This window comes from Xenopus laevis, chromosome 8S (assembly GCF_017654675.1).
Source record: "Xenopus laevis strain J_2021 chromosome 8S, Xenopus_laevis_v10.1, whole genome shotgun sequence".
In the NCBI taxonomy this organism is placed as follows: Eukaryota; Metazoa; Chordata; class Amphibia; order Anura; family Pipidae; genus Xenopus; species Xenopus laevis.
The window spans coordinates 76,944,279-76,970,116 of record NC_054386.1 but is presented as its reverse complement, the minus strand read 5'-3'; the positions used below and the strand labels follow the sequence as shown (position 1 = coordinate 76,970,116).

At 39.1% G+C, this 25,838-nt stretch overlaps 1 protein-coding gene across 1 annotated transcript in view; it reads left to right on the top strand.

Annotated features, from left to right (window-relative positions):
• LOC108700176 (glypican-3) overlaps nt 1-25,838 on the top strand; it is a 226,633-nt gene that overhangs the window by 163,506 nt on the left and 37,289 nt on the right. The window contains exon 7 of the mRNA XM_018233119.2: nt 1,755-1,911. Coding sequence (XP_018088608.1) covers nt 1,755-1,911 — 157 coding nt within the window. The remainder of the gene's footprint in view (nt 1-1,754; nt 1,912-25,838) is intronic.

The window sequence follows — 25,838 nt, the reverse complement described above, 5'->3', positions numbered from 1 at the left end:
ACATTAGTACTCCCCCCAGTCTTGTTACATTGCACTGCAGGAACACTGGCACTGGGCATACTCACTGCACTGGGCATGCTCACACCAACCACACTCACATAATTTATATTGGCATTAGTATGGGCACTAGTGCCTGGCACTGAAACTCTCTGAGACCTGGGAATCCGCACACAAAAGCCCCACATTGCCACCCCCAGGAATGACTTTAGAAAAAGAAAAGTCTTTAAGTAACTTTTTCAGTTCATTTCCCTCCATTTCCTGGAATCTCTTGTGATTATCACAAACCTCTTTCCAGGGCTCCATAACTCCCAGAACCCTAGTAATGTTATTCTCAATGTCCTCCACGTCATTAAACAAGAAAAAAAATTTCTTACGGCTTTAGATCTCTCAGTCCCTTTAAGAGCACTCAGTCCAGCCACCATGTTACTAATGCTCCCCTTCAAAATGTTAACTCTCCTCCAATACTTTAATGTCTCTCAGGGCCCTGATTATTTGGCTGTGATTGGGCCCAGCTGAGCCCACAGCCTCTGGCTTCCCAGCACCATTGCTAGCAGCCTCCTCTCCCCCATGATCACACATGTGCATTGCTCCTACCTGGGCCATTGCAGCAGCAGCAGGATTGGGCTTCTCTCTTAACAACTCCTCTGCCACCTCCCTGTTTCAGCATCCAATGTATTCACTTCCTTGGGAGACTCCATTACAGATGGAACACTGTATGTAGAGGTACATTCTGCTTCCTTGCTGTCACTCTTAGCCATGGCCACCACCTCCTTGCACACCGGATTGTTCTCAACTACTGCTGCCAAACCAGGAGCAGCAGTCTTCTTTTTTGACCCCAAGCGGGTCCTCACTTCTTGGCCAGCAATGGCTGCCGTCTTCTTGTGGAAGGAATTGGAGGAATTTGAGGGGGAAAAAGCAAGAACAAGTGGAAAGGAGATTCTCCTGAGAGAAATCCTCATCACCTGCAAATAGGGTTGCCACCTTTTCGAAAAAAAAAAAAAATACTGGCCAAAAAATACCGGCCGGCCAGTGGGGGCGGATAAAAAAGTGGCGGGCTGTGAAGCAAAAGGGGGCAGAGCCAGTGAGCAGAGCCGTAAAAAGGGGCGGAGCCACAGGGTAGCGCCACAAAAGGGCCAGGGCCACATCGCAGAAGCCGAAGGAAATGTAAGTTTTTACTGGAGGGCTTTTGTAAAGGGTATTACAAATTACCGGCAGCTACGTTGCCGGTAAATTTGTAATACCGGCCCCGGCCCTGGCAGGTGTTTTACCGGCTAGGCCGGTAAAATACCGGCCGGGTGGCAACCCTACGTGCAAAGTTTGCAGGAAAAACGCTACCCCCAGACCGAAAATGGGCCTGGGAAAAACATGCAGCCTGGAGCTCACACACACACACACACCTCTCAGCTGTTATCTGTTTACCTTCCCATCGTTCTGTTGTTTGGCTGCTGGTGGGGGAGGGGAGTAATATCACTCCAACTTGTAGTAAAGAGTGACTGAAGTTTATCAGAGCACAAGTCACATGACTGGGGGCAGCTGGGAAACTGACAATATGTCTAGCCCCATGTTAGATTTTAAAAATAAATATAAAAAAATCTGTTTGCTCTTTTGAAAATGGATTTCAGTGCAGAATTCTGCTGGAGCAGCACTATTAACTGATGCATTTTGAAGAAAAAAAAAAATTCCCACGACAGTATCATTTTAGGTTCAGCTATAGTACATTGTACATATAAATAACTGTTGCATATGTGTCTTAGCTTTTAAAGGCAATGTCATCACAGCGACAAAAATACCTTGGCAAATTCACAGAGGAAGATGAAGCAGAAAGTGGTGACTGTGATGATGAAGATGATTGTGATGGAGGATCAGGCAAAAATAGCTTGAGGATTAGGAACAAACTTCGTTTTATTCCAGGTAAGACAGTGTCAAGTGAATGGGAACATTTGAAGCCTGATGTTTGATTGTAAGCTTTTGCTCCAGTCTGTGTTGAACAAAAGATAATGTGAACAAAAGATAATGTCATGAGTGTCCATCTACCAAAACTAAAATCTTTTTTTTGTTTATGCCATACATAATTGGAATTTAGGGTCACCTGCAGAAGGAAGAAAGGAAGTCCCTTTGTGCTGAATCACCATTTGTTCACAAGTTAATTTGTATTGGGTTGCCTTAACCTCCAGTATTGGTTTGGGCCCTGAATTAGTCCCCATGCTGTTATGCTGGTTCCCCGTGATTCCATTTAATGCATTGAAATTTGTTCCTACAACAGTTGTTAAAATTAGGTTGGTATTTAGGACTTTTATATAGAAGTTATGTAGCTGGTTTAGATAATTGTAACCCTTTAAAAGGGAAAATCATGTTCAACATGAGTATAGCTTGTGCTAAACATAGTTTTTATATATATATCCACAATTTGTATATATATTCACAATTTTATTGAGCTAAATTTGCTGGGCAAATTGAGAATTTAAAACTATTATAAGATGTTCTTGCTTTTGCTTAATAATTTGATTACAAACCAATCTCTTCCGTCTTTGACTGTTTTGTTAGCAGAAGTCTGTTGTACAGGGTGATTATCTATAAACAGGCAACATACGGTAATTATCTATCCTGCAATGATCAAACATGGAGTTGTTTCTATACCCGTTTGCCCAGTTTAAGGGATACTGTCATGGCTTGGGGCAGCTGAGAAATTGACAATATGTCTAGACCCATGTCAGATTTCAAAATTGAATAAAAAAAAATCTGTTTGCTCTTTTGAGAAATGGATTTCAGTGCAGAATTCTGCTGGAGCAGCACTATTAACTGATTCATTTTGAAAAAAAAAAATTCCCATGACAGTATCCCTTTAGTTTATATATATCATAAAACATAGTTTTTGAATGATTAAAACAATAGGCAAAAAACAACCACTGTTTTTCAGAAATCTCCTAAATATATCCATATTTCATAATGACATGTTTATGAACCATGAAGCTTTCGATATCAGACAAAAAAAAAAACCTCTATGTAGCATATAGAATTTAGCTACATGAACTAAAAGTCCTCCACTGGAGATGTCCCTTAATTGAGGGGGGCATAATACATTTAAATTGTATGACACTGAGTGCAAGTGACATTAGAAATTAGAAACACCCTTGTTCATTAGTGATGAACAATGGTGTTACAGGGTGCCAGATGATGTCACTGAAAAACATTTGAGCTCTAGTGTAGGAACAGACAAACCTTGGCTTCAGTGAAACAGCTAAAAGCTAGTTGTTGCACCATCCCTCTCTTAGTAGCACTTTATAATGGTATTCTGATGAGAATTTTTCATTAGTGTCTCTTATTTTGTTTGTGTTATTTAAGAATCCAGTGACAGTTTTACAGCATAGCCAAATCCGCAGAGCTTTGCTAAGAAAACATTCCGATTTTACCAAGTTGCCTCTGCCTTTAATCATAGCTGGGAATTGTTCCACGCCAAGAAAATTTGTGTGCCGTAAATAAGATGAATAGTTTTTGCGTCGTAGCTAATGTAGGACTATTAAACAGCGCAGATACATACCCAAGTTTTGACATCCATTAAAGGGGTGGTTCACCTTTAAGGTAACTTTTATTATGTTATAGAATGGCTACTAAGCTACTTTTCAATTGGTTTTTATTTTTTATAGTTTAACAGTATTTGCCTTTTTCTTCTGACTCTTTGCAGCTTTCAATTTGGCGTCGCTGATTCTCTTCTAAAAACAAATGCTCTGTAAGGCTACAAATATATTGATATTTATATCTTTTTATTACTGATCCTTCTATTCAGGCCCTCTCCAATTTATATTCCAATCTCTTATTCAAATCAATGCATGGCTGCTAGAGTAATTTGGACCCTAGTTACCAGATTGCTTAAGATGCAAATTGAAGAGCTGCTGAATAAAAAGCTAAATTACTCAAAAGCCTTCAATAATAAAAAATGAAAACAAACTGCAAATTGTCTCAAAATATGACTCTCTACATCATACTAAAAGCTATTTCAAAGGTGAACAACGCCTTTAAGAAATTCTCAGGAAAAACATGAAATTTGAACATGTGTCAAATTCTATTCTGCTTTTCTTTGTGCGTCTCTTATTCAAAGTTCAGTCAAGTTTGACCCCCTAAATTCTAACTAACAGTATTTGTTTGACAGGATAGAATTGATATATATTGATATATATCATTCACTTTGTAGAGAGACAGAATTTAAAGAAAATGCCTAAAAAACCCAGGAATAAACAGGAATAAATAATAACCAATTATGCAGACTGTGTCGGTCTTCAATATACTGGTAAAAGTCAAGAGAGCAGTATAGTCCCTCTTTTAACATGATTTTAATAATCATGGCTTATGCTAAACATACTTTTTGCTTATTGTTTTTATTAACAATTATCTATGATAAGCCATCCATATAAACAAACCCCTTCCTTACCCGAGCTACAGACTTTTTGAAAAGAAGCCGTTCATTATGAAGAATGGATTTTCAGCAGATTGGTTATTTATTTTGATTGTGCTCATTCAAACCAGTGTGAGAATATAACACTTAAAATAGTCAAAATATAAGAAATATCAAACCAAATCACATATTTCCTAATTAAAACAAAATACAAACATAATGTCCACAAATGGGTTAAACAGTAACTTTAAACAGATACTTACACTTTTAATAAATGCAATCCTTCTTATGCCCATGATTTGATGCCCAGGGAATGGCATTTTATTTTAACTGTACAGTGGGCCCAGACTCGCTCCCTGAACTTATTTTTAGGATGCAACCTCCCTTCTTCGAGCCGGTCACGGCAAAAACACAGTGCGGGCATGCAGGTGGGGCACAGCATGGGGGGAGGCCGGTGGAGGAACTAGAGTTGTGGCCCCCCAGTCCAACCCTGAGTGGGTAGCAGGTCTAAATGATGGTTTGTTTTTTGCGAAGATTGAATGTTCAACATGGCACTGAAGGTTAAAAAAAGGAAGGAAGACAAAGGAAAACATTGTGAATTGTTATTCCAGAGAAGAGGTCAGACTCTTGAAATAAGCACTAGACTGTTGATCATCAAGCAAACATATGATTAGTGAGTCACTGAATAGGTGACTGTAGATTAATGCTAACTGGTAGAAAGTTGCCTACTTCCATGTTGACAGGTTTTAGGTAAAACTTTTCATAGTATTTTATCAGGATTGGCAGTAAATGGGTAATATACCCCCGTTTTCAACATGAGTACAGACCTTCCAATTACTTTCTATTTTCTATTTGTGACCGTTTTTCTAATATTGAAATTTAAAATTTCATTTTCACCTTCTAAAGCAACTCTGGGAGGGGGGGGTCGCAGACTCTTTAATTGTTCTAAACTAATACATTTAATTGATACATTTGTTGTCTTTGTCCATCCTGAGCAGAATCCCTGAGTTCCATTAAAAGCAATAGTTGCTAATATTCCACTAGGGATGCACCGACTCCAGGATTTGGTTCGGGATTCGGCCTTTTTCAGCAGGATTCGGATTCGGCCGAATCCTTCTGCCTGGCCGAACCGAATCTGAATCCTAATTTGCATAGGAAAAAAAAGTGGATTTGGTGCATCCCTATATTCCACAGATGCTGCTGAATTATGTATCAACTAATTGTATCAAGTAAATATAGCTCCTCAGCAAGCAACTGGGCGGCATCCCGTCCCGCATATATTGCCGCCCTAGGCCCGGGTCTTTGTGGCCTCGCCACAAATCCGGGCCTGGTTCTTTCTTGACAAAATCTGAACATAAATGGTCAAAAAGAGCACTTCCCTAGGGCCCTCTGGGCCCATTGATTATGGGGTCCTACTATAACTGTGCTTGCATTACTTCCCCTAGTCTCTCAACCTGAAGTCAGTGGAATAACTCCTTCCATGTCACAAGCCATCCATGTCTTTCACTCTGATCAGCTCTCTGATCCAATCCCCTCATTGCCTGCCACCACTGTTCACAATTCAGGACAGTGAGGAGGCCCAACAATTTGATCTTTGCCCACGGCCACCAAGCATCAAAGCAGCCATGAGGATTGCAGATTGTAGCATTGGATGTGCCATGTTGCTGAGCACCTTCAGGACTATATGGCGCTGCTATATGTACATCATAGCTCAAAATTATTCAGATGTACTTGTAAAGACTGAAAGGTTTTATTCATCTTCTGCTGTATCAAGTTGAACTTTGGAGTCTCATGGTTATGACCCCATAAACATTGTGGACAGGGTACATTTTAATGATTTAAACCTACTTGTAAATCCTAAAAGCTTGTAACTTACTATAAACATATGTTAATAGGTTGTATATGCTAATAAATCCATTATTCTCTTACTACAGTAGAGTGGGAAAAAAGCTGGAGCCTTTTTGTACTATATACTGTACTTACTGTGTCCCATCTGCAACACATTATTGTGCAATATGCAACCCCTCCACAAAATAACCCAGATAAGCAGGGAAGTCATAATAAACAGTTCCATGTTCACAATTAAATAAATACTGGATACAATCTAATGAAAACAATTAATCAAGGTATTATCACAGGGCAGAAGATTTTGTTGTTACATTTTTCCACGTTACTTGATTGGTTCTTGGTATTCTTTTGTTTGACCTGTATAACCTCAGATGTCTATTTATTGCTTTTGCAAGAGCTTTAAACAACACAACTCTCCTTTCTGATATATTATGGTGCTCACGACGATAGTTTGCATTTTTCCTTTAGTAAATGAGCTTTAGTGGGACAGATTAAAGCCTTCAAAGAACTCTTTCCAAATAGACAGGTTCTGCAGAAGCATATACTCTAAGTCGATTTTTAACAATTTTTGATGTTATGGCAAGCCACAAAATCATAATCCAGGAATGTGGGGTTTCAACCCATTTGTTTTGTCAAGCTGTGCTATTCGCATACCCTAGCAAGGAGAACTGTGATGCTGCAAACCAGGGCCGGACTGGGGGTTAAAAGCAGCCCAGGCAAAAAAAATCAAAGCAGCCCACATGTAAACCCCTCAGTGACTTCTAATATCCTTATCATTTACAGTAGGAGGTACATTATCCCTTATAATACATGAGTGATACTCAGAGTTCCCTGTATAACTCAGCCTGCAGCCTTGTGCCTTTATATGGTCACAGAACAACCCCTCAGTGACTTCTAATATCCTTATCATTTACAGTAGGGGGTACCCTAAATCAATATGGTTAATATGGAAAAGGCCCACATTACTGGATTCTTTCTGAAATAAAGATCAAGGAATTAAATCTTATGTTTTTACACTGGTTCCTGTGGTTCTTGCCTGATTGCACTGATCGCTGACCTGTATATGAAACTTGGCATTTACCACACCCACACCCACCCACACACCCACACACCCACCCACACACCCACACACCCACCCACACACCCACACACCCCCACCCACCCACACACCCACACCCACACCCACACACACACACACACACCCACACACACACACACTGGCTTCTGTCTGGCACCCTGACCTCTAATTTGTGCTCTGGACTCATTTAATCTACTCACCATAAGCAGGTTCTACTCTCTGTAGACTGCAGACTGTTCCATTACCCGCCTTACCCAGTCTGTGGGCTCTGTGCCAGCTATACCCAACCACTTCATTGTCAGGGCCAGTCTTACCAACTGCAGGGCCCAATTAGGGCAACTTTGGCAGGGCCCCCAGATTTAAAGTTGACAGACTATTTCTTAACGATTTTTATAGAATGTTTATTCTGTAGAAGAAAATAATGGGGCTTTGCCTCAGGCAATCACCAATGTTTGGGGACCTCTTTTATTATCTCAAGTCATATTTAGTTTGCAAATAAGAAGTTACACTACTGGGATAAAAAGATGGATCTACAATGAGCACTGAAAAAAGCAATTACACAACTTCATCTTGCCAAACCACTGCAAAACTAAACAGAGAATAAAACATACCTTCTTAACAAGATGAATTTAAAAATAAAATATTTTATGCCAAATTATCTAGAATAAAGGTCACAGTGCAGTTGCAGAGTTTCTTTTTGTTTTACATTTGCAGATATAGCAATATGCTTCTGGCTGCTCGCTTTGCACTAATAAAAGATGATAATCCAAGTACATATTATATGCAGCCTGACTTACTTTCTCAGTCATGTCATGACTGTGTGGCGCATGGCAGAAAGGATAGTTCAGCAGGTAACGGGCGCAGGACCCAATTGCGCCCAATCGGCCTAAGGCCGGCCCTGGACATGGGCATGTCCATCTCCTGGATTTTGTTGAATATGAGTGATTATCTATCAACATTCTTGTGCCAGCAGGATTAGTGGAGAAATGTACCAGTGTAGAGCTACAACAGGTAGTGTAATGCTGAACATTAAATGCCAATGTACAAGTAGAAATACTATCCATTATGTGCCAACAAGGTCTCAGCTTTATAAGCCACAGTGCCACCAGGAACACTGTATAGCTATGGAGTTGAGGCAGTGGACAGTCACAATGCTCTCAGCCCTTAAACACAGTACAAAAACACAAGGTACTGAACGATTGGCACTAGTTAAGTCATTTATTAGCTGCTCACTTGCTTTAGCTTGAGAGGGGATTGAGATCGTTTAAGCTGCTGCAGTATCTGCTGGAGGCCCTGCTCATCCGACTTCCACACACACAGCACGGCAGCAGCAGCAGCAGCAGCTTGAGAACAGTGACTAGTGAGAGGGGCGGAGCTACAGTGTGAGTTGAAGGAGCGGTCCTAGAGACTGCCAGATGCATTAAAAGGCAGTTTCTTATTAGGAGTAAAGATAGATCACGAGCGGCCCCTTTAAAGGAAAAATAGAGCGGCCTTTCGGGCAATTGCCCGAAGAAACAGATTACCAGTCCGGGCCTGCTGCAAACCCAGCTGAAGATTCCCCCTATTTCTTTGCTTAATTCTGAAATTATATTGTTATAGTTATACAGGAGCAGTGACCAGCTCCATGTTGTAGCTCCCACCCTTCCCAACTATAGTCAGGTGATCCCACTGGTGTCTTATAAAAGGGCAGCCAAGTTTGGGAGTTTTACTTTGAAAGCAGCAATTAAGTTTCAGGTAAAACTTAGTCCCTTTGTAAAATGTATAATTAAGCAATAGAAAATTCTTAATGAATCAGATGAAAATTGAGCATAGGACTGGCCAGATATGGGATGACTTTGACGTAGTTGTTCAGCTTAAATATATTGCAATATATGGACAAACAATCCCTGTTTTGTTTAAAGGGTAAGGCATTTTTCAGTAGCAGGATGCACAAAATGTTGCTGTCTTAAATATATTGATAATGGGTTGAGTGCAGAGGACCTCTTGTAGTTGTCTATATGTATTTTGTGGTCACAGCCTCATTGCACCCCCGCCTAATGGTTTTAAAAATTAGTGGTGATAATATATATATATTGATATCTGCACCTTGATGCCACTCTCTGAGTTTCTATGACCCATGGATTACTTTGTAGACATAGTTGAATAGCCCCAAGGCATTTTCTAGCTGCTTTCCCTGCTCAGCAGTGTGCCTTTGGAATCAGGACATTATTTAGCATTGTTTAGCAGTGTATACCGTACAACTATGGCACCATGTTGTACCTACACAAGTTTTATAGTAACAAGCTTAGAAACTTATATACTGAAATTAGTAGACATGAGTTGTTGGGGTCTATTTATCATGATGTGTAAGACAGTGGAGGAAAACGGCATCGGTGGTGTTGCCAGATCATATATTTGCTTTTGTTATTTTCTGTTGAAATCTACCATATACTCGAGTATAAGCCACCCCGCGTATAAGCCGAGGTACCTAATTTTACCTCCAAAAACTGGGAAAGCTTACTGACTCGAGTATAAGCCGAGGGTGAGAAATGCAGCAGCTTCTGTTAAGTTTCAATCAAAAAATTTAGGGTTTCTGCTCCCATTGGTGGTGCTGGCGTCTCGTTTTTGGATGCTGGCGACCATTCTTGGATGCCGGCGAATATTCTTGGAGACTATTCTTGGATGCCGGCGACTATTCTTGGACGCCGGCGACTATTCTTGGACGCCGGCGACTATTCTTAGGCGCCGGCGACCGTTTTTTCGCTTGACCCGAGTATAAGCCGAGGTAGCGTTTTTCAGCATATTTTGGGGGCTGAAAAACTCGGCTTATACTCGAGTATATACCGTAATTGCTGATACTTACGTTATCACTTAGCATACACCTCTAGGTAAAAGAGTAAATTCCTTATATTCCCATCTTTAGTCGTCAAGGTATAACATACAACATAAAATTGCAAATGCAAAGAATTACAGATATTGGACCTGTTATCAAAAATGCTTGGGACCTGGGGTTTTGTGGTTAAAAAAGGACTTGAGATGCCACTTTAAGGAGGTTATTTATCAAAGTCTGAATTTATCTCAATATTTTTTGAAAAAACTCAGACCAAATCCGCACAGGTTTTTTGGGCTTATTTATTAATACACTTTCCTGAAAATTTTGTCTGCTGGAAAAAATTGCGAAACATTTGATTTTCACGATTTTTCAGATTTCTTTTTTTTTTATCCGATTTTCAAGTTTTTTTGGGGATTTTTCACCCGAAAACGCAGAATTTTGCTGAAAACTTCGGGGTATTGCCAAAAACCCAGCACACATCAAAAAATTATTGGGACTCTCCCATTGACTTATATGCAACCTCAACAGGTCTGAGATGCTGGATTTTACGATTCAGACTTTTCCATCTTCAGGGGTTTAATAAATTCTGAAAAATTCGTGATTTTTTAAAAATCCGATTTAAAAAAAAATCACGAATTTTTCGTGATTTTTGCATTCAGAGTTTAGTAAATAACTAATGGCCAAAATTGCACCACAAACCATCCTAATAAATGAGCCATGGCTGCTTGGCTAGAGTGGTGGTTTTGGGATTTCAACTGATTTTGTGTAGGTGTGATTTAGGGGCATATTTATCAAGGGTCAAGTTTCGAATTTGGAAAACTTCAAAATTCAAATTCAAAAAGACCAACCGAAATTAAATTTTTTTAGGTCAGTTTTCAATCGAATTCGAATCGTACGAATCAAATTAATAGCGCATTTGATCAAATTCGATTAGAAGTTTTTCCCCAAAAAACCTTTGATTTTTCAGAGTCCACCAATTGACTCAAAATAGGTTCTAGGAGGTCCCCCATAGGCTAAAACAGCAATTCAGCAGGTTTTAGATGGCGAATGGTTGAAGTCGAATTTTTAAAGAGACCGTACATGATAAATTTTGATGAATTTACAGTTGAAGTACACAAAAAACAACTTGAAATTTTAATATTTTCAATTGATAATTCACCTAGACCTTTGATAAATCTGCTCCTTAGTGTAAAGTGATTTATTTAAAAAGTTTCAACATATTCTGTGACTTTTATCTGGATTAAAGGGGTGGTTCATCTTCAAATTAACTTTTAGTGTGTTATAGAATGCCCAATTCTAAGCAACTTTTCAATTGGTCTTCATTATTTATTATTTATGGTTTTTGAATTATATGCTGCCTTCCTCTGACTCTTTCCAGCTTTCAAATGGGGTCACTGAACCCATCTAAAAAAAACAAATGTTCTGTAAGGCTACATATGTACAGATGTTGCTTCTTTTTATTACTCATCTTTCTATACTGGCCTCTCCTATTCATACTGTATTCCAGTCTCTTATTCCAATCAATGCATGGTTGCTACGGTAATGTGAGTCCTAGCAACCAGACAAACTGGGAGCTGCTGAATAAAAAGCTAAAGAACTCAAAAACCACAAATAATTAAAAATGAAAACTGATCACAAGTTCGCTCAGAATACCACTCTCTGTCTACATTATACTAAAAGTTAATTTAAAGATGAACAACCCCTTTAAGATGTGTGTAAGAGAATCCTTGGCCTGTAATGTTTAGGCTGGATGCTTTGGCAGGTCGGAGTGGGTTTGCAATGAGTTGATTTCCTTCCTAGGATTTCCAAATGAGCATACGCTTTTTTGTAAATTGATAAAAATTAGATTTTGCATTTGCTTTAAGGTTCCTCTTCCACCGAACAGGAAGCTGCATCTGGTATCCTATTGAGTGGCTGTCATACACCGTTCTTCAAAGCAAGGAAACTATGAAATATTTATGAATGTTTGCAGTTTGGTTGCTAGCTACAGTATGTCCACTAACATGAATCTGAAGTGTAAATGTGCCTCTCATTGTGCTGCTTGCAGAAATCAGTTACAAAGAGACTACAGCCATTGCATTGCATTGCACAAGCATTATTGCCTTGTGCTCATTATTTTGATGCTTATAATAAAATATAATCTGACACTGATTACGCCAAGAGAGATTTCTTGTTTCTATAGTATTATTTCAATCTTTTGGACATACCAGATGAAGAAGAATGGAATGCCAAGCTCCTTGCCAATGCCCAAGACAGTATTAGGTACTTAAGGGCAAGGTATTGGTTGTCTCACCCACTGATTGATTTTTATAAACATTTACATCCATAACTTATAGAAGAAACAAATTTGAAAACTAGGAAGCATTCCCACCAGTAGAGGACTATTGCCGCTGTAAGCTGACCAGGTGACTTCTGCTTGTCAAGATAAACCTAACAGCCAACTCAGCCCATTGTATTCTTGCAGAAAGCTTACAATGTGGGGTTTGTATAATTTTATAATACAGTCTGAGGCCTGATTTCTGTACATGGACCCCCTCCTTTCTCTAAGGATGACTTCTCTTTCAGTAATGCGTGTGTTCCTGGAGAGCTGATTGATAGGCCTTGTCTAAAGAATGTAATAATTACAGTGTAGCATACTTGAAATACCTGATTTCCCCTCATACAAAAATAAAAGATTTGAGTATTCTAAAAAGATGACATGGATAGCTCTGTGGCTGAGTGATTTAAGACGATGTAAGATAAACCCAATCTCTCAGGCCCCTGTATTCTTTTCTTGTTGTATTGGAGGATTGCAAACTGAATGTGCTAATATGGTTGGATTTACTATCACTGCATGCATTACCTTCTTCTATTTACTGTAGCAGTGCAATACATAAAATAACATTCATGAACATTGCCATTGAATTAATTACAAATTACTTCAAGGGAGAAAGAGCCAGTTTTTTATCAATATTGGTACCCCTTCCCAAAGGTGTTAACCAAAAAAGGGTTCATGATCCCTTATATATGTAGGGCATAAATACTATGCATCTATACATACAGTCTACTTTATTTGTATGTCTGGGAAATCACATAAACTGTATTCATAAAAGCAATTACAATTTATTGTATAGTATTGTTGTTTTTGTTACAACAGTAAAACACTTATACTGAGTATTTACTTTTTATTTCATTTAATGAGGCCTAAAGTACAAGTAAGTGAAAAAGTTATTTGTTAATACTGCTACCCTCTATGGATTATATTTGAATGATTAATGAAATAGAGAGAAATGGGTACTTAGAAGCCTCTTCTTTATGTCTTATTCTATGTTATTACAAGTTATTTCCATATTCCAAATATTGGCAGTGGTTTCCCATTCGGGAAATACACTAAATTCTTGGCAACTTATAGAAAAATATTCACATGAAAATTCAGTTTTGGTCAGCATTTACAGCCTGGGAAAATGGTGAATGGTGAAGAGTCATAAATTATAAAGTGCAACTAAAGCCGCTAGAATAAAGCTAGAAATGATGTACAGTATGTTATTATTAGAGTTGTTTTACAAACCTATAGGTAAAATCCATGCTTCCAAATTTCTGGTGACTTTCATTTGTCTTTCAGAGTTAAACGATAAATAACAATTATTGTAAGTGTAGTATATCAAAATCCTTAGTTCTTAGGACTCCATTGAGCATTGTAACATATCATCAACTTTTAGGTCAATCCTGTGTTAGGGATTTGTTTGAATTACTTCCTTTCATTAGCTGCTTCTTTTTACTTTTTACTTGAATATGTTGTTTTCACAGTTGCACATTATGAAATGCATCCTTATATAGAATATATATTCCAGCTGAGAGATACAAAAGCAAACCCTGGAGCCTGTTAGGTAAAAAGTTTGCTCCCTTACCTTTATAGCTGTCAGCTAAAGGCAGAGACAAACGTTGAGATTCGGGGATATTAGTCGCTTCGGGCGACTATTCTCCCCAAACTGCCTTCCCGTCGCTAGAATCGAAATTGCCAATGGGATGGCACTCGGAGCACTTCGTTTTCCAAAGTCGCCTGAAGTTGCCTCAGGAAACTTCGGACGATTTTGGAAAACGAAGCACTCCAAGTGCCATCCCGCCGGCGATTTAGATTATAGCCGACAAGAAGGCAGTTTGGTTAGATTAGTGGCCCGAAGAAGAGGCGATTTGTCACGTGAGCTGGGGGTCTCTTACAGACTCGTGTTTAAAGCAAACAAGCCAGGATCCTATAAGTCATTACAATTATCTTTGCAGGACTGTACAACCAGACAGGTTGCAGTTGTGGTTATAGTTCCCTTGTTGCATAGCTGCCCTGCCTGTACAAGCACAGACTATGGTATTTTCTAAATAGCGCCCTTACTTGTTCCCTAAGACCTAAACTGTGAGCCAAATATAGAGTGGGTTTACTGTATATTCCTACTTTGAGGAACAAAGGTTGCCCTAAATCTCTATGATCTCAGGAAGGCAAGCAATTTATTTGCCTGAGATAAAGCAGGATTTTTGTCTGAAATCGACATTAGCAGAGGCATTCTGAGTATGCGTTTTTCAGTAACACAAATACAAAGCCCCATTTTTTGCCAGACTGCACCTGCTTCTGATCTGGGAAATGATTGCATAGACGAGGACAGGGAGGTTCTACCTAGCTTTGATTACAATGAGGGAAATGGCACATTTAGTAAGATTATAGGGAACTGGTCCCATTTTGCATATGTCTTTTGTTTTTCAGACTGTTTATCTGTATCAGCATATAACTATGTTGGCTTATAATTCTCACATAGACATCAATCCACAGCTGTTACTGTATGTGAGGCATTACAGCTGCTAATAGAACTCACATTTGTCTCTAAACATGCCTAATCTAGACAGAAAACGACTTTCTTTCACTTTTGCCTTATGCTCTCTAATGTTTCAGTGTCTAAATGGCATCCATTGTCTCTGAGAGATCTATGCAAGAAAAGTATTAAAAGCAGTATTTTTATACACCTCAAAGACACATTCCTTTTACTAAGAAGCCAGTGGCAGCTGTATGTGTATTAGATGTGACTTAAACAGCCCTGTCATCAACCTCTTTTAGAAGTCATTTTATGTGGGGGAAAAAAATCTATTTTTAAAGAATATTATTCAGTGGTTGCCATTATATTGATTGGTGCATTTTTAATTGGAGACCAACAGTACTTTCAGGAGTCACCTTGCCAACATGCGACATATTGGATTGGTTTAAATCTGCTCCATAAATGGGGAAATGTTTATGTTTCATCGCACATGCCATGAAATTTAAATGTATTTAAAGGGGCTTTAATCTAGAATTCGTTGCCTGTTGTTAGGTCTACTTAGTTAGTTCCTGGGTGCGCTTATTCTGTTATATTCTGGTTTTGAACCCTGCCTGTTTGACTCCTGCCTCTATTCTGCCAATATTGACCTTTGCCTGCCTGACTACTCTGAACTCTACTAATCCTGATACCTGCCTGCCTGACGATTCTACCAGTATTGACCCTTGCCTGTCTGACTATTCTTGAACGCTGCCTGTACCGACCCGGCCTGCCCTACCTTGCTTGAGCTATGCCTGTACTTCCTTGATCCTCAAACAAACCGATCCACATGATGGTATAAAATTCTAATAAAAACATGTTATTTAATGTATGTTGTCCCAAAATATTTTTTAATTACATAGTAATTCTGTTTGAAAGCGACATATGTCCATGAAGTTTAACCTTTTTGCCTAAAGGTGGCCATGCCTAGGCATATAGTAGCTGAGGATTTGGCTCCTTCATTATGAGCCTGCACCTTATCTTCCCATTTATGGGGCACTCTGATGGGTCCCCAGATACTCATTCAATTACTGTTGCTGTGATCCAATAGTTTGGCCCTAGGGCCTAGATCAGATTATCCCGATATCACCTAATATCTCAAGGTGGGTGTATCGGGGAAAGATCAACCTCACCAAACAAGCGTATCTTTCAATGTATGGCCATCTTAAATGAGCTTGCCTAACTCCTAGTTGATCCAGAGGAAGGAATCCAAGAGGACAACTGGACAAGGTCCTGGATTCACTTTACTATAAAATATTTGAAAGTAGAATTAAATGAAATGTGGGTATAAGAAGAAAAGATCAACAGAGGAGTGGACCAGCACATTAGCGTTCAGTGTGCAAACAAAAATATTGAGTGGAAATGGGCATTATTTTTTACATGGCACTCTCCAGTAAGTCTATTTCTTATCACATGATAGCCAGTTAGCTATCAACAGCTGGATAGTGCCAGGATAATGTGTGATTACATTACATTACTAGAAGAAAATGCTGTACATCTAGAATCCACTGGGTTAAGCATAAACTGTGAGATTTTTTTAAAGGGATTCTGTCATGATTTTAATGATGTAATTTTTATTTCTAAATTACACTGTTTACACTGCAAATAATTCACTCTACCATGTAAAATGTAATTCCTGAACCAGCAAGTGTATTTTTTTTAATTGTAACATTGGTGTGTAGGCGCCATCTCAGGTCATTTTGCCTGGTCATGTGCTTTCAGAAAGAGCCTGCACTTTAGGATGGAACTGCTTTCTGACAGGCTGTTGTTTCTCCTACTTGATGTAACTGAATGTGTTTTGCAGCGGAACCTGGATTTTACTATTGAGTGCTGTTCTTAGATCTGCCAGGCAGCTGTTATCTTGTGTTAGAGAGCTGCTATCTGGTTACTGTTCTGTTGTTAGGCTGCTAGGGGGAAAGGAAAGGATAACTTGTGGGTATTCAACCCGCTGCAGGACTATACCTTGAATTGATCCAAACTAAGATACAATTAATCCTTATTGGAAGAAAAAATCAGCCTATTTGGTTTATTAAAGGAACAGTAACACCAAAAGATGTAAGTGTTTTAAAGTAATGAAAATATCATGTAGTGTTGCACTGCACTGGTAAAACTGATCTGTTTGCTTCAGAAACACTACTATAGTTCATATAAACAAGCTGCTGTGGAGCAATGGCGAAAATTTAATTTTTCATTACTTTAAAACACTTTTATTTTTTTTGACGTTCCTGTTCCTTTAAATGTTTACATGATTTTCTAGTAGACTTATGGTATACAAATCATTTACTGAAATACCCCAGAGCATTCTGGATAACAGGTCTCAGTACAGGTTGTGGGCAGTTGATAAAATAATTGCCTTGTCACTATATGCAAGTTGTAAGAAGCAGAAACACATTTGTGAACAGCATCCGAGGATGCACTTTTTTAAAAAAAAATTATGGACTATTTTGCTCTATGAACTTGCACGTTCCTTTAGAATTTAGCCTTAAAGACTATTAAACATCCACTACAATTTACTTAATTTTAAATAACAATGACTGTTCCCCTTTAACTCCCCTATATTTAGACTAAATAAGCAGCATTCTTTGCAACAAAGAGCCTTTCTTGTTTATAAAATATATCAGGTGTGTTTATTGCACTGAAACTAAGTTTATTTGTTACATCATGATGTTATTTATAAGGTGATGTTTATTTCCTGTTTTGTATGAAACCTTTTGCTGTTAGAAAATACTTGCACATTCCTCTGTGCACATATTTTCCAGGGTAAACAGGAGCAAGAGCCTTCAGCCTCCAGAGATCTCAATATTGGGTTTGGTGGTTGTCTACTGAAAGAAAGTGTTTGATTTACAATATATGTATATGTGTGTATTCTTCCAAATAATGAAGATTGTGGTTAAAGGATATATTTTAAGATACCAAAACACAATCCTAATTAGATTATATAAACAAAGCATTGCTGTAAATGGGCTGTAGAGTAGTAATTAAAGGGATTATATAAATATCCTGATTATATAAATATCCTGAGAGCTACTGAATTGAAGGGGTTTTAAGTTCATGTAGGATAAGAGGAATGATCACAACAAATTTTCAACTTCTTTCTGCAATGTGATCATTTGAAGCCCCATACCGAAAGGTTGCTATAAACATATGAATAGACATAAAAGGTTGAATTCGATGGACGTGTTTTTTTTTTCATCCTAACTTACTATGCTACTATGTTAAATAGAATTGCTTTGGTGTCAACATCGATTAATGCTAGCATCAAATATAAAGACATCTTGTTCATGGAGAAAAAGTAAATCAGTAAAATATAACTAGGTTTTTAAATAGGACACAAAGTTTAATTAAACCTTCAAAAATAATGCTCTCAGAATCTTACCAGATATGAATTGTCAGATTCTTTTCAAACAGCTGAGTTTCAATCACTCTGACAGGCGGCTGGATAATAGCAATGTATTCACAAAAAGGGTAGGCACTAATGAAATCCAAAAAATTGAAAGTAGAAATAAAGTGTATTACTTGGTAGAACATCAGCCCTGGGTCCTAGTGTTCTCCATGTGTCTCCATGTGTGTTTCCTCCCATTCTCAAAAAAAACATACAGTACATGTTGGCTAATTGGCAGGGCCGGATGTGCCCCCCGACAGGATCACAAGCATGCCCATCCTTTTTGTACCGTAGCACTAAATGCCTAGCGCTTAGTGTTCCACAATCAATCAGACTATCTGTGTGGTTGGGGGGCATGGAGTCCCTTAATTAATGCCGCCCTAAGCCCTAGGCCTTTGTGGCCTCACCACAAATCCGGCCTTCTAATTTGCTCCTGATAAAATTGTGATAGGGACCTTAGACTGTATACTCCTCTTTGGCATGGACTGATGTTAATGATGTGTAATACCCTATGCAGCGCCGTGTACGTGTGTTGGAGCTATACTGTATAATACAGGAATTAAATAAATGTAAAAAATGACATCAAAACTTTCTAAGCAATTTCTTGCCTTACACGTCTTGCTAAATGTACTTAATCATTAGGGTTGCCACCTTTTATAAAAAAATTTACCAGCTGCCGGGGGCGGGGCCTCAAAGGGGCGTGGTGTCAAAAGGGCGTGACGTGACGTGAAAAGGGGCGGGGCCACGCCACGGACGCTAGAAGAGGCAAAAGAAAAGGTAAGTTTACAGGGGATTGGGGGCGGGCCGAGGGGGTCTTTTTAAGGGTATTACAAATTTACCGGCAGTTACATTGCAGGTAAATTTGTAATACCGGCCGGGTGGCAACCCTATTAATCATATGCTCAAACGAATAGTTTACTGAAACTTGAGCATTTAAAGGATCAGTAACATCAAAAAAAAATGCTTAAAAAATGTGTTAATATACCACGAAAAAAACCACAAGACTAATTAAACTTTAAAAGCGCACAGCCTTTATTAAGAAATAACTTACCAAAACACGGCGACGATCCATCTTGAAGCGCGCGATTTCTCATCCCTGGCTATCTCCTATAAGGAAGGCAGGCAGGAGAAATCGAGCACCGCACGATGGATTGCCAGATCTCCTTTTCTGAAGAGGAGCACAAGCGGAGTTTCGGTAAGTTATTTCTTAATAAAAGCTGTGCGATTCCTTTTTATTATTTGAGAGAAGCACATTGGAGGGATCTAAATATAACCAGCAATATTAAACAAACAGCATATTATAAAACAATAGCAGTTTAACACAATCATATACTGTAATGTATAAAGCAACTGTAATGCTGTATGAACTCCCCTGTCATAGTCCCAAATGATTTGTGGGGCCCTTTGGTATTAATCCTCACCAAATTAATGTCTGTTAGTGCTGTTCCTTTAGTTTGATGGCCAGCAGTATAACTCTTGCCACTTAAGTGAAAAACACCATCCTTCCTGGTTAGGAATCACTTGGCATATTATATAGTTCAGCAACAGTAGAGTTGACTCCTATGGGTTAATAAGTTCACAGTTCCCCAATAAGATAGGGTGTTGGAAGTTTACTCACAATCTGTACTCCTAAAACACTGGATCACTTAAGTAGCAGATATGAGCAGATATTGAGATGATGCAGGCAGCTCTGTCCTCCAGCAGTGTAATCACCTGGACCTCTGTGCAACCTTCCAGCCTGGGACTTTCTCAGAGGGCAGTCTCCTCCTCCAAAGCCATTTGTGCCATTTCTTCTAATTGGTAGTCCCAAGGCCCATGCAGGGTCCTAAGCTCTGCTGCATGCTGGGAAATGTAGTTCTGTTACTGTCCCTGCACCTCTATAAAATCCAGGCTCTTTGTTGTGGTGAGTTGCTGATAGTATTTATTGCATAATTAGGGGTGTTACACCACCCTTCGTGTCTCACCGTAATTCCGGCTTCATCTGGGGTATATGAAATCACCTTCCACTGGATGTAGTTTTAGGTGTGTTGTGTGGAGTTGTGTGATGGTGTGTTTTGACGTAGCGATTATCAATTAGCTGTATCTTGAAATAAAGGTTAGGTTTTAATTGCCAATGTAACTAGTAGTTCCTCCTAGTCAATGCCCCAAAAGAAAGTAAGGACAAAATGTATGGCACAGAGTGCAAATGGAATGACAAAATTCTGCTGCCATGTAAATTATTACCATTTCTAAGATAATCACTGAAGAAGTCAACCAGTGTACCATCTTTGTTTACTAAGGTATTTTAGGCAAAGACAGATTCCCATTAGGCCTTTCTGAGGTGTCGCCCAGGGGAATAAGGGGCCGTGTTTGTGTAGAGGGGTTGAAGCTTGTGTGGGCAGGGCTCGAAAAAGGGCAGAACTAGATAAGTCAAGGCAGAACTGGAGTTTGTCTGGGGAGGGGTGCTGCCCAGGGCATTAATACACCCCCTGATATTAAGTGAATTAACTGATTAATTCCCCAGCTTGCCTTTGGCTACCAAAATGTAAGTAAATGTTACTTTATATGTAAAGGGGCCAAAAGAAATGTAGATGCAGATCCTGACCTGCCACAAGATAGAGTAAGGTATTTGATTGGAGAAGCCTCCATGGACTGGCAATATGTGGGTTCTGGCAAATACCAGAGCTGTTGTAAGTTGCTGTGTAGACAGTCACTATTTATTGGGCTGGTAGTGGGTTGTTTGCACCTCTGTGTACATCATGTCAGTGACCAGTGACTATGTGGCTAAGGCATGAAGCCTGTAATATAAAATGTAACTACTGGTTAGCAGTAAGAAACATCACTAGTTACAAAGCATCAGTTAACTAAGCATCAGTGGGCTTTGGAGCAATATTATTTTGTAGTGTGGTTATGGGTGTGTGCCATGGTGTTACAAGAAAAAGGTTCACATAGAAGATGTTGACACAATAAAGCATAACAAAATCACAAAAGCAGCCAACATCCCCCAGCTAAAAGATTGTTTTTAAATTTAGAAATTATCTATATAATTTGTGGCATATTGGACAAAATTTTGCTTGCATAAATTGTCACCAGCATATATTTCCCATAAAATGTAGAGAGGAAAACTGGCTAGCAAACTGACATGATAAAGAAATATCATGTGGGATATGATGCACCATGCTATCTATAGAGTGGCAGTTTACCAGTCTCAACCTGGCAAAATTCCTTTTGGGGAAAATTCATTCTTATGCCCGTGACAAATTGGTGAATTTTCACCTGGTGAATGCACACCAGTCCACGGTTAATTTGCTGAAACTTACCGTAACCACGTTTGAGTAAATCGCAGATGTTGTGGTGCTCTTTGCCCCATAATGGGCTAAATTTGGACAGAATGGAAGGGCAGGCTTTTTGGCATAGCAGACTGTTAGCCCCAGTGGGCTATGTAATCCTGTGCTGGGTTATTGTGGGATGTAGAGAGGGGCATTGTTATCTATGTAATAGTACAGAAAACAGGAATTTGTTTTGAGACAGAACACTCTGATAGCTAATAACTAGATTCCTTTTCTCTGAGATATGACTCAATAGCAGATGTACTGAATTTACATTTCAGCTTAATACCTTTGTTTAAAAAACAGGTTTCTCTTCAGAACAAATGTGTCAAACCAGATGTTTCTGATTTTACAAATATTTGGAAAATTCATAAACATTTTCTAAATGCCAACGGCTGTCAGAGTGATTGAAATTCAGCTGTTTGAAAAGAATCGGACAATTCATATTTGCTAAGATTTTGAGTGCATTATTTTTGAAGGTTTAATTAAAATGTAATTACTTAGGTTCTGGCAATTTCACATGAATATGCACAAATCTGCCACACACGCACAGTGCTTATTGTATTGTCTATTATATTCTTATAACTCCTTACTGGGTATTATGACAAGTTCCTGTCTATAGTTGTTTAATAGGAGAAAGCACATGGCTCTACCTCTTTGAATTCCAACTGTCAGCTAGGTGGAATCAGCTGGCGAGCCTGAGAGCAGAAGGCCCCAGTCATCCTAACAGTATAAGGTGTTGCTTTTGTTGAGACATTACTGATGTGGGCGGTAACGTCACTGTACTCCAACAAGCACAAAGGTGTTAACACACGGCTAGGAAATCAATTGGGTATGGGGGCTGACATCATTGTGGTGTGAGTAGGGCAAAATTCAATGATTTAAAACCTGGTACAGAGAAAGTTCCCTTTTTATTGGTTCATTCTGCCTTTTCCTGTGAGTATTTGTTGAGATTCTCAACACCTGGGTTTGACTTTTGGTCTGATTCCTGACTCTCTTTGAGTGCTGCCTTTATATACTATATTATACTTTATCAGGTCTTCCTCTGAGAGAGCTGGTGGCTATACTGGCTTTACCCTGGATTATACTGCATTTGACCCTGTTAATTCCTGCAGGCACCTTCCTAGAGGGACCAATGTTACCAAAACCAGTAAAATGACAGGTTTACAAGAACACTATAAAAATAATAGAGATGTGTCCTTTGGAGTTCTATGCTATGCTCTGGATAGTGATGTAAAGTGGATCACAGGAATGCAAGATGGATGTTACGATTGGTATACCAAACCCAGAACAAACCCCAAGGTCCCGGTCACAGCTCAGCCTTCTGCCTATACCAACCGCCTTTCACTTCAGGAGGAGCCTTCCGCTACTCAGGTGCCGCCAGGTCTTAATATGAGAGGACCAAGCAAGGAAACTACACGTTATACTGAATCGGAGAACAAAGAACCTAGTCAGGGTCACAGGCCAGGTCAATATACCAGATGAGCAGAGCTGTACAATAACAGGAGACAGGAGTGTAATCGGGGTCACAGGCCAAGTCAAAATACCAGAGACTTAACAGGATCCTAGAGAATGGTCAAACAGAGGCAGGGGTCAAGACAGGCAGCAGACAAGACTTGGTCAAGAACAGGCAGGTCAAACACAAGTAGAAATACAGATAATCACACCCAGGAACTATTAAATAGACCTTTACATTGGTCAATGAGATACACACGGAGAGCCCTTTAAATATTTGAATTTCACAGCAGCTGATGATGTCACATTCGGTGCTTTCCAGATATAGCCAAAAACAGCCAAACGCGCAACCCGGAAAAAAGGCGCATTTACCGGGACATCGAAAAAAGAGACGTACACTGCAAATATCACAGAAATTACTTTAAATAAAATAAATGACAATAATGCTGAGGACCATACTAAGTTTACAATTTATTATTTAGGTTTAGTTTTAAGAGTAGTGATAAGCAACATTTTTTTCCAGAGATGCCAAAGACACCCAATTGGTAAAAAAATTGTTGTATGTCAAAAAGAAATTGTCACCCATATACTTCAGTGCATTTGGTGAATTTTTCACTGTTTTGCAAATTTTTGGTCTCTAGTTTCATTTTGCATTTTAACAGATGCAGTGCATTTAATGCAAAGCTAAATACTGAGTACCAGCAACGTTGGGGGTCTATATGCAACTCAGATAAGATATAATAACATCTGCCCATCAAATGTAAAAAAACATTTTCAGTGTAAAAATGACATTCAATGGCTCTGCATGTTGTATTTACAGATAAAGTGGAAGGATATAGCAATGACATATAAATACAGGTATGGATTCTATTATCCTGGAATATTTTGGAAATGGGGTTTGCTTTAGGCTACCAATTAACATTTAAAATGTAAAACAACTTGCCATCAACATGAATTTAGCAAGTTAGTTATTATGAAGTACATGGACTGTGTGGCCTTATAATGTTTTGTAGCTTTCTGGCAAATAGGTGTCTGGATATTTGGTACAATACTTGTGTCAAATAAATGTTAAATTAAATATTTGGTATTTAAAGTATATTTCTTATATGTCACTGGGTAATATTTTTTTGTATACAATGTTCACATAGTACAATGTAATCAGGGTGGGGGGTGTGGGGGTTGACTTTGAAAGCTGGGAGGGCCCCCCCCCAGGAACTGCCAGTGGGCCCTTTGTTTTGCACCCCCGGTGGGCCCTCAATGCTCCAGCCAACCTTGTATATGATTCCTTGCCTGTATTTAATCTGAATGTTACTAGATGGATTTAAAGAAACAGTGGGGTGGGGAATGAAATAACTTACAGGAAAATAAACCAGGTGTAATAGAGCTCATTCCCATGGTAACACGGCAAGCTTATGTAAAAGTACATTAAATGGCCCGAATAAAAAGAATATCTTTGAGATCTTGTTTTTGCACCTGTCTTACTTCACATGCAAAATAAATATTTGAGCAGAATTACTGCACTACGTTGATGCGTCAAATTTGTGTATAAGTCCTTAATTGCAGCCTGTGTTCTGTTAACTCCTAGCATTCCAGGGAAACTCTGGCTGCTTTTCTATAAATGCCCAAGAGGTTAAATATATCACGGGTCTCTTCTGCAGCTAATGGGTGAAACCTTAAAAGGCTGACTGTTTTTGTTACACCCCCGTGTATTTATTTAATGTCATAAAAATATATGTCTGCGTGTACATCTATTGAGTTTGTGCAAGGCTGCAAATAAGTGGCTTATGTGTCAGTGGGTTTTGGATGGAAACAAAAAGGTGTTGAGTCACTTTAAACAAGGTGCCCATTGAAGCCTGCGTGCAGTGCAAACCTTAGCAGGATTAATAGCTCCAGGGACCTCGTGAAAGGAAATGGATAGTCAAATAAGTTAAAAAAAAACAAATAATAAAAAAGAAGAGCACATTTAAGACTTGTTTTTCCAGAAATGGGCTGTGCGTTGGATCTGGAACTTGGCTGGTGCGTTATAAGAATATATTGTATGATGTACACAGCAGTATTCTATCACTGTGTGTTTATTTTTTATTTTTGGTTTTCAAAATGTTTACATTTTTAGTTCTGAAGTGATCAAGCTCGGGATTTCAACTGCTATCTCATTGTTGGGACTTGGTTACCAGGCAGCAGTTTGGAAAGCAGAATGAAATTGGAAAGACCAGAAAATAAATACAATCAATTAAAAATAAGAAATGCTGCTAAGACCCCATCACTCATCTCTTTTTTTTTGTTTGGTTGCCAAGGTCAATGACCTTGACAACCAGATGCAATATTTACTTTCAGGCTGTTATTCAGGTTATCGATCAGTTATCAAACAGTGCCACAGATTCTTTCCTGGATAAAGATCAGGGCTTTGGGCTATTGCAGGACATACACTCAGGGGCGCTTCTGCCATGATGCAAGGTGAGACCCTTGCCTCAGGCAGCAGTGAGCGACCAGTTACAAGTGGCGGCAAAAAGCCGCCTCTTGTAACTTTAAGAGACGAACTTCCGGGTTTTAACGCGGAAATTTGGCTCCGCTAGTGCAGAGAGCGCCATTGCGCTTAATGCACTAACGATACTGCCCCCTTAGACCTGCTCCGACGCTAATTTTTAAGTGCGGAGCGGGAGAGGAGGGGGGCGGTATCCGGGCTACTGCCTCAGGTGGGGGCAGCCCCAGAATCAGCTCTGCATACACTAGTGATGTGCAGGCCAACAAAAAAGT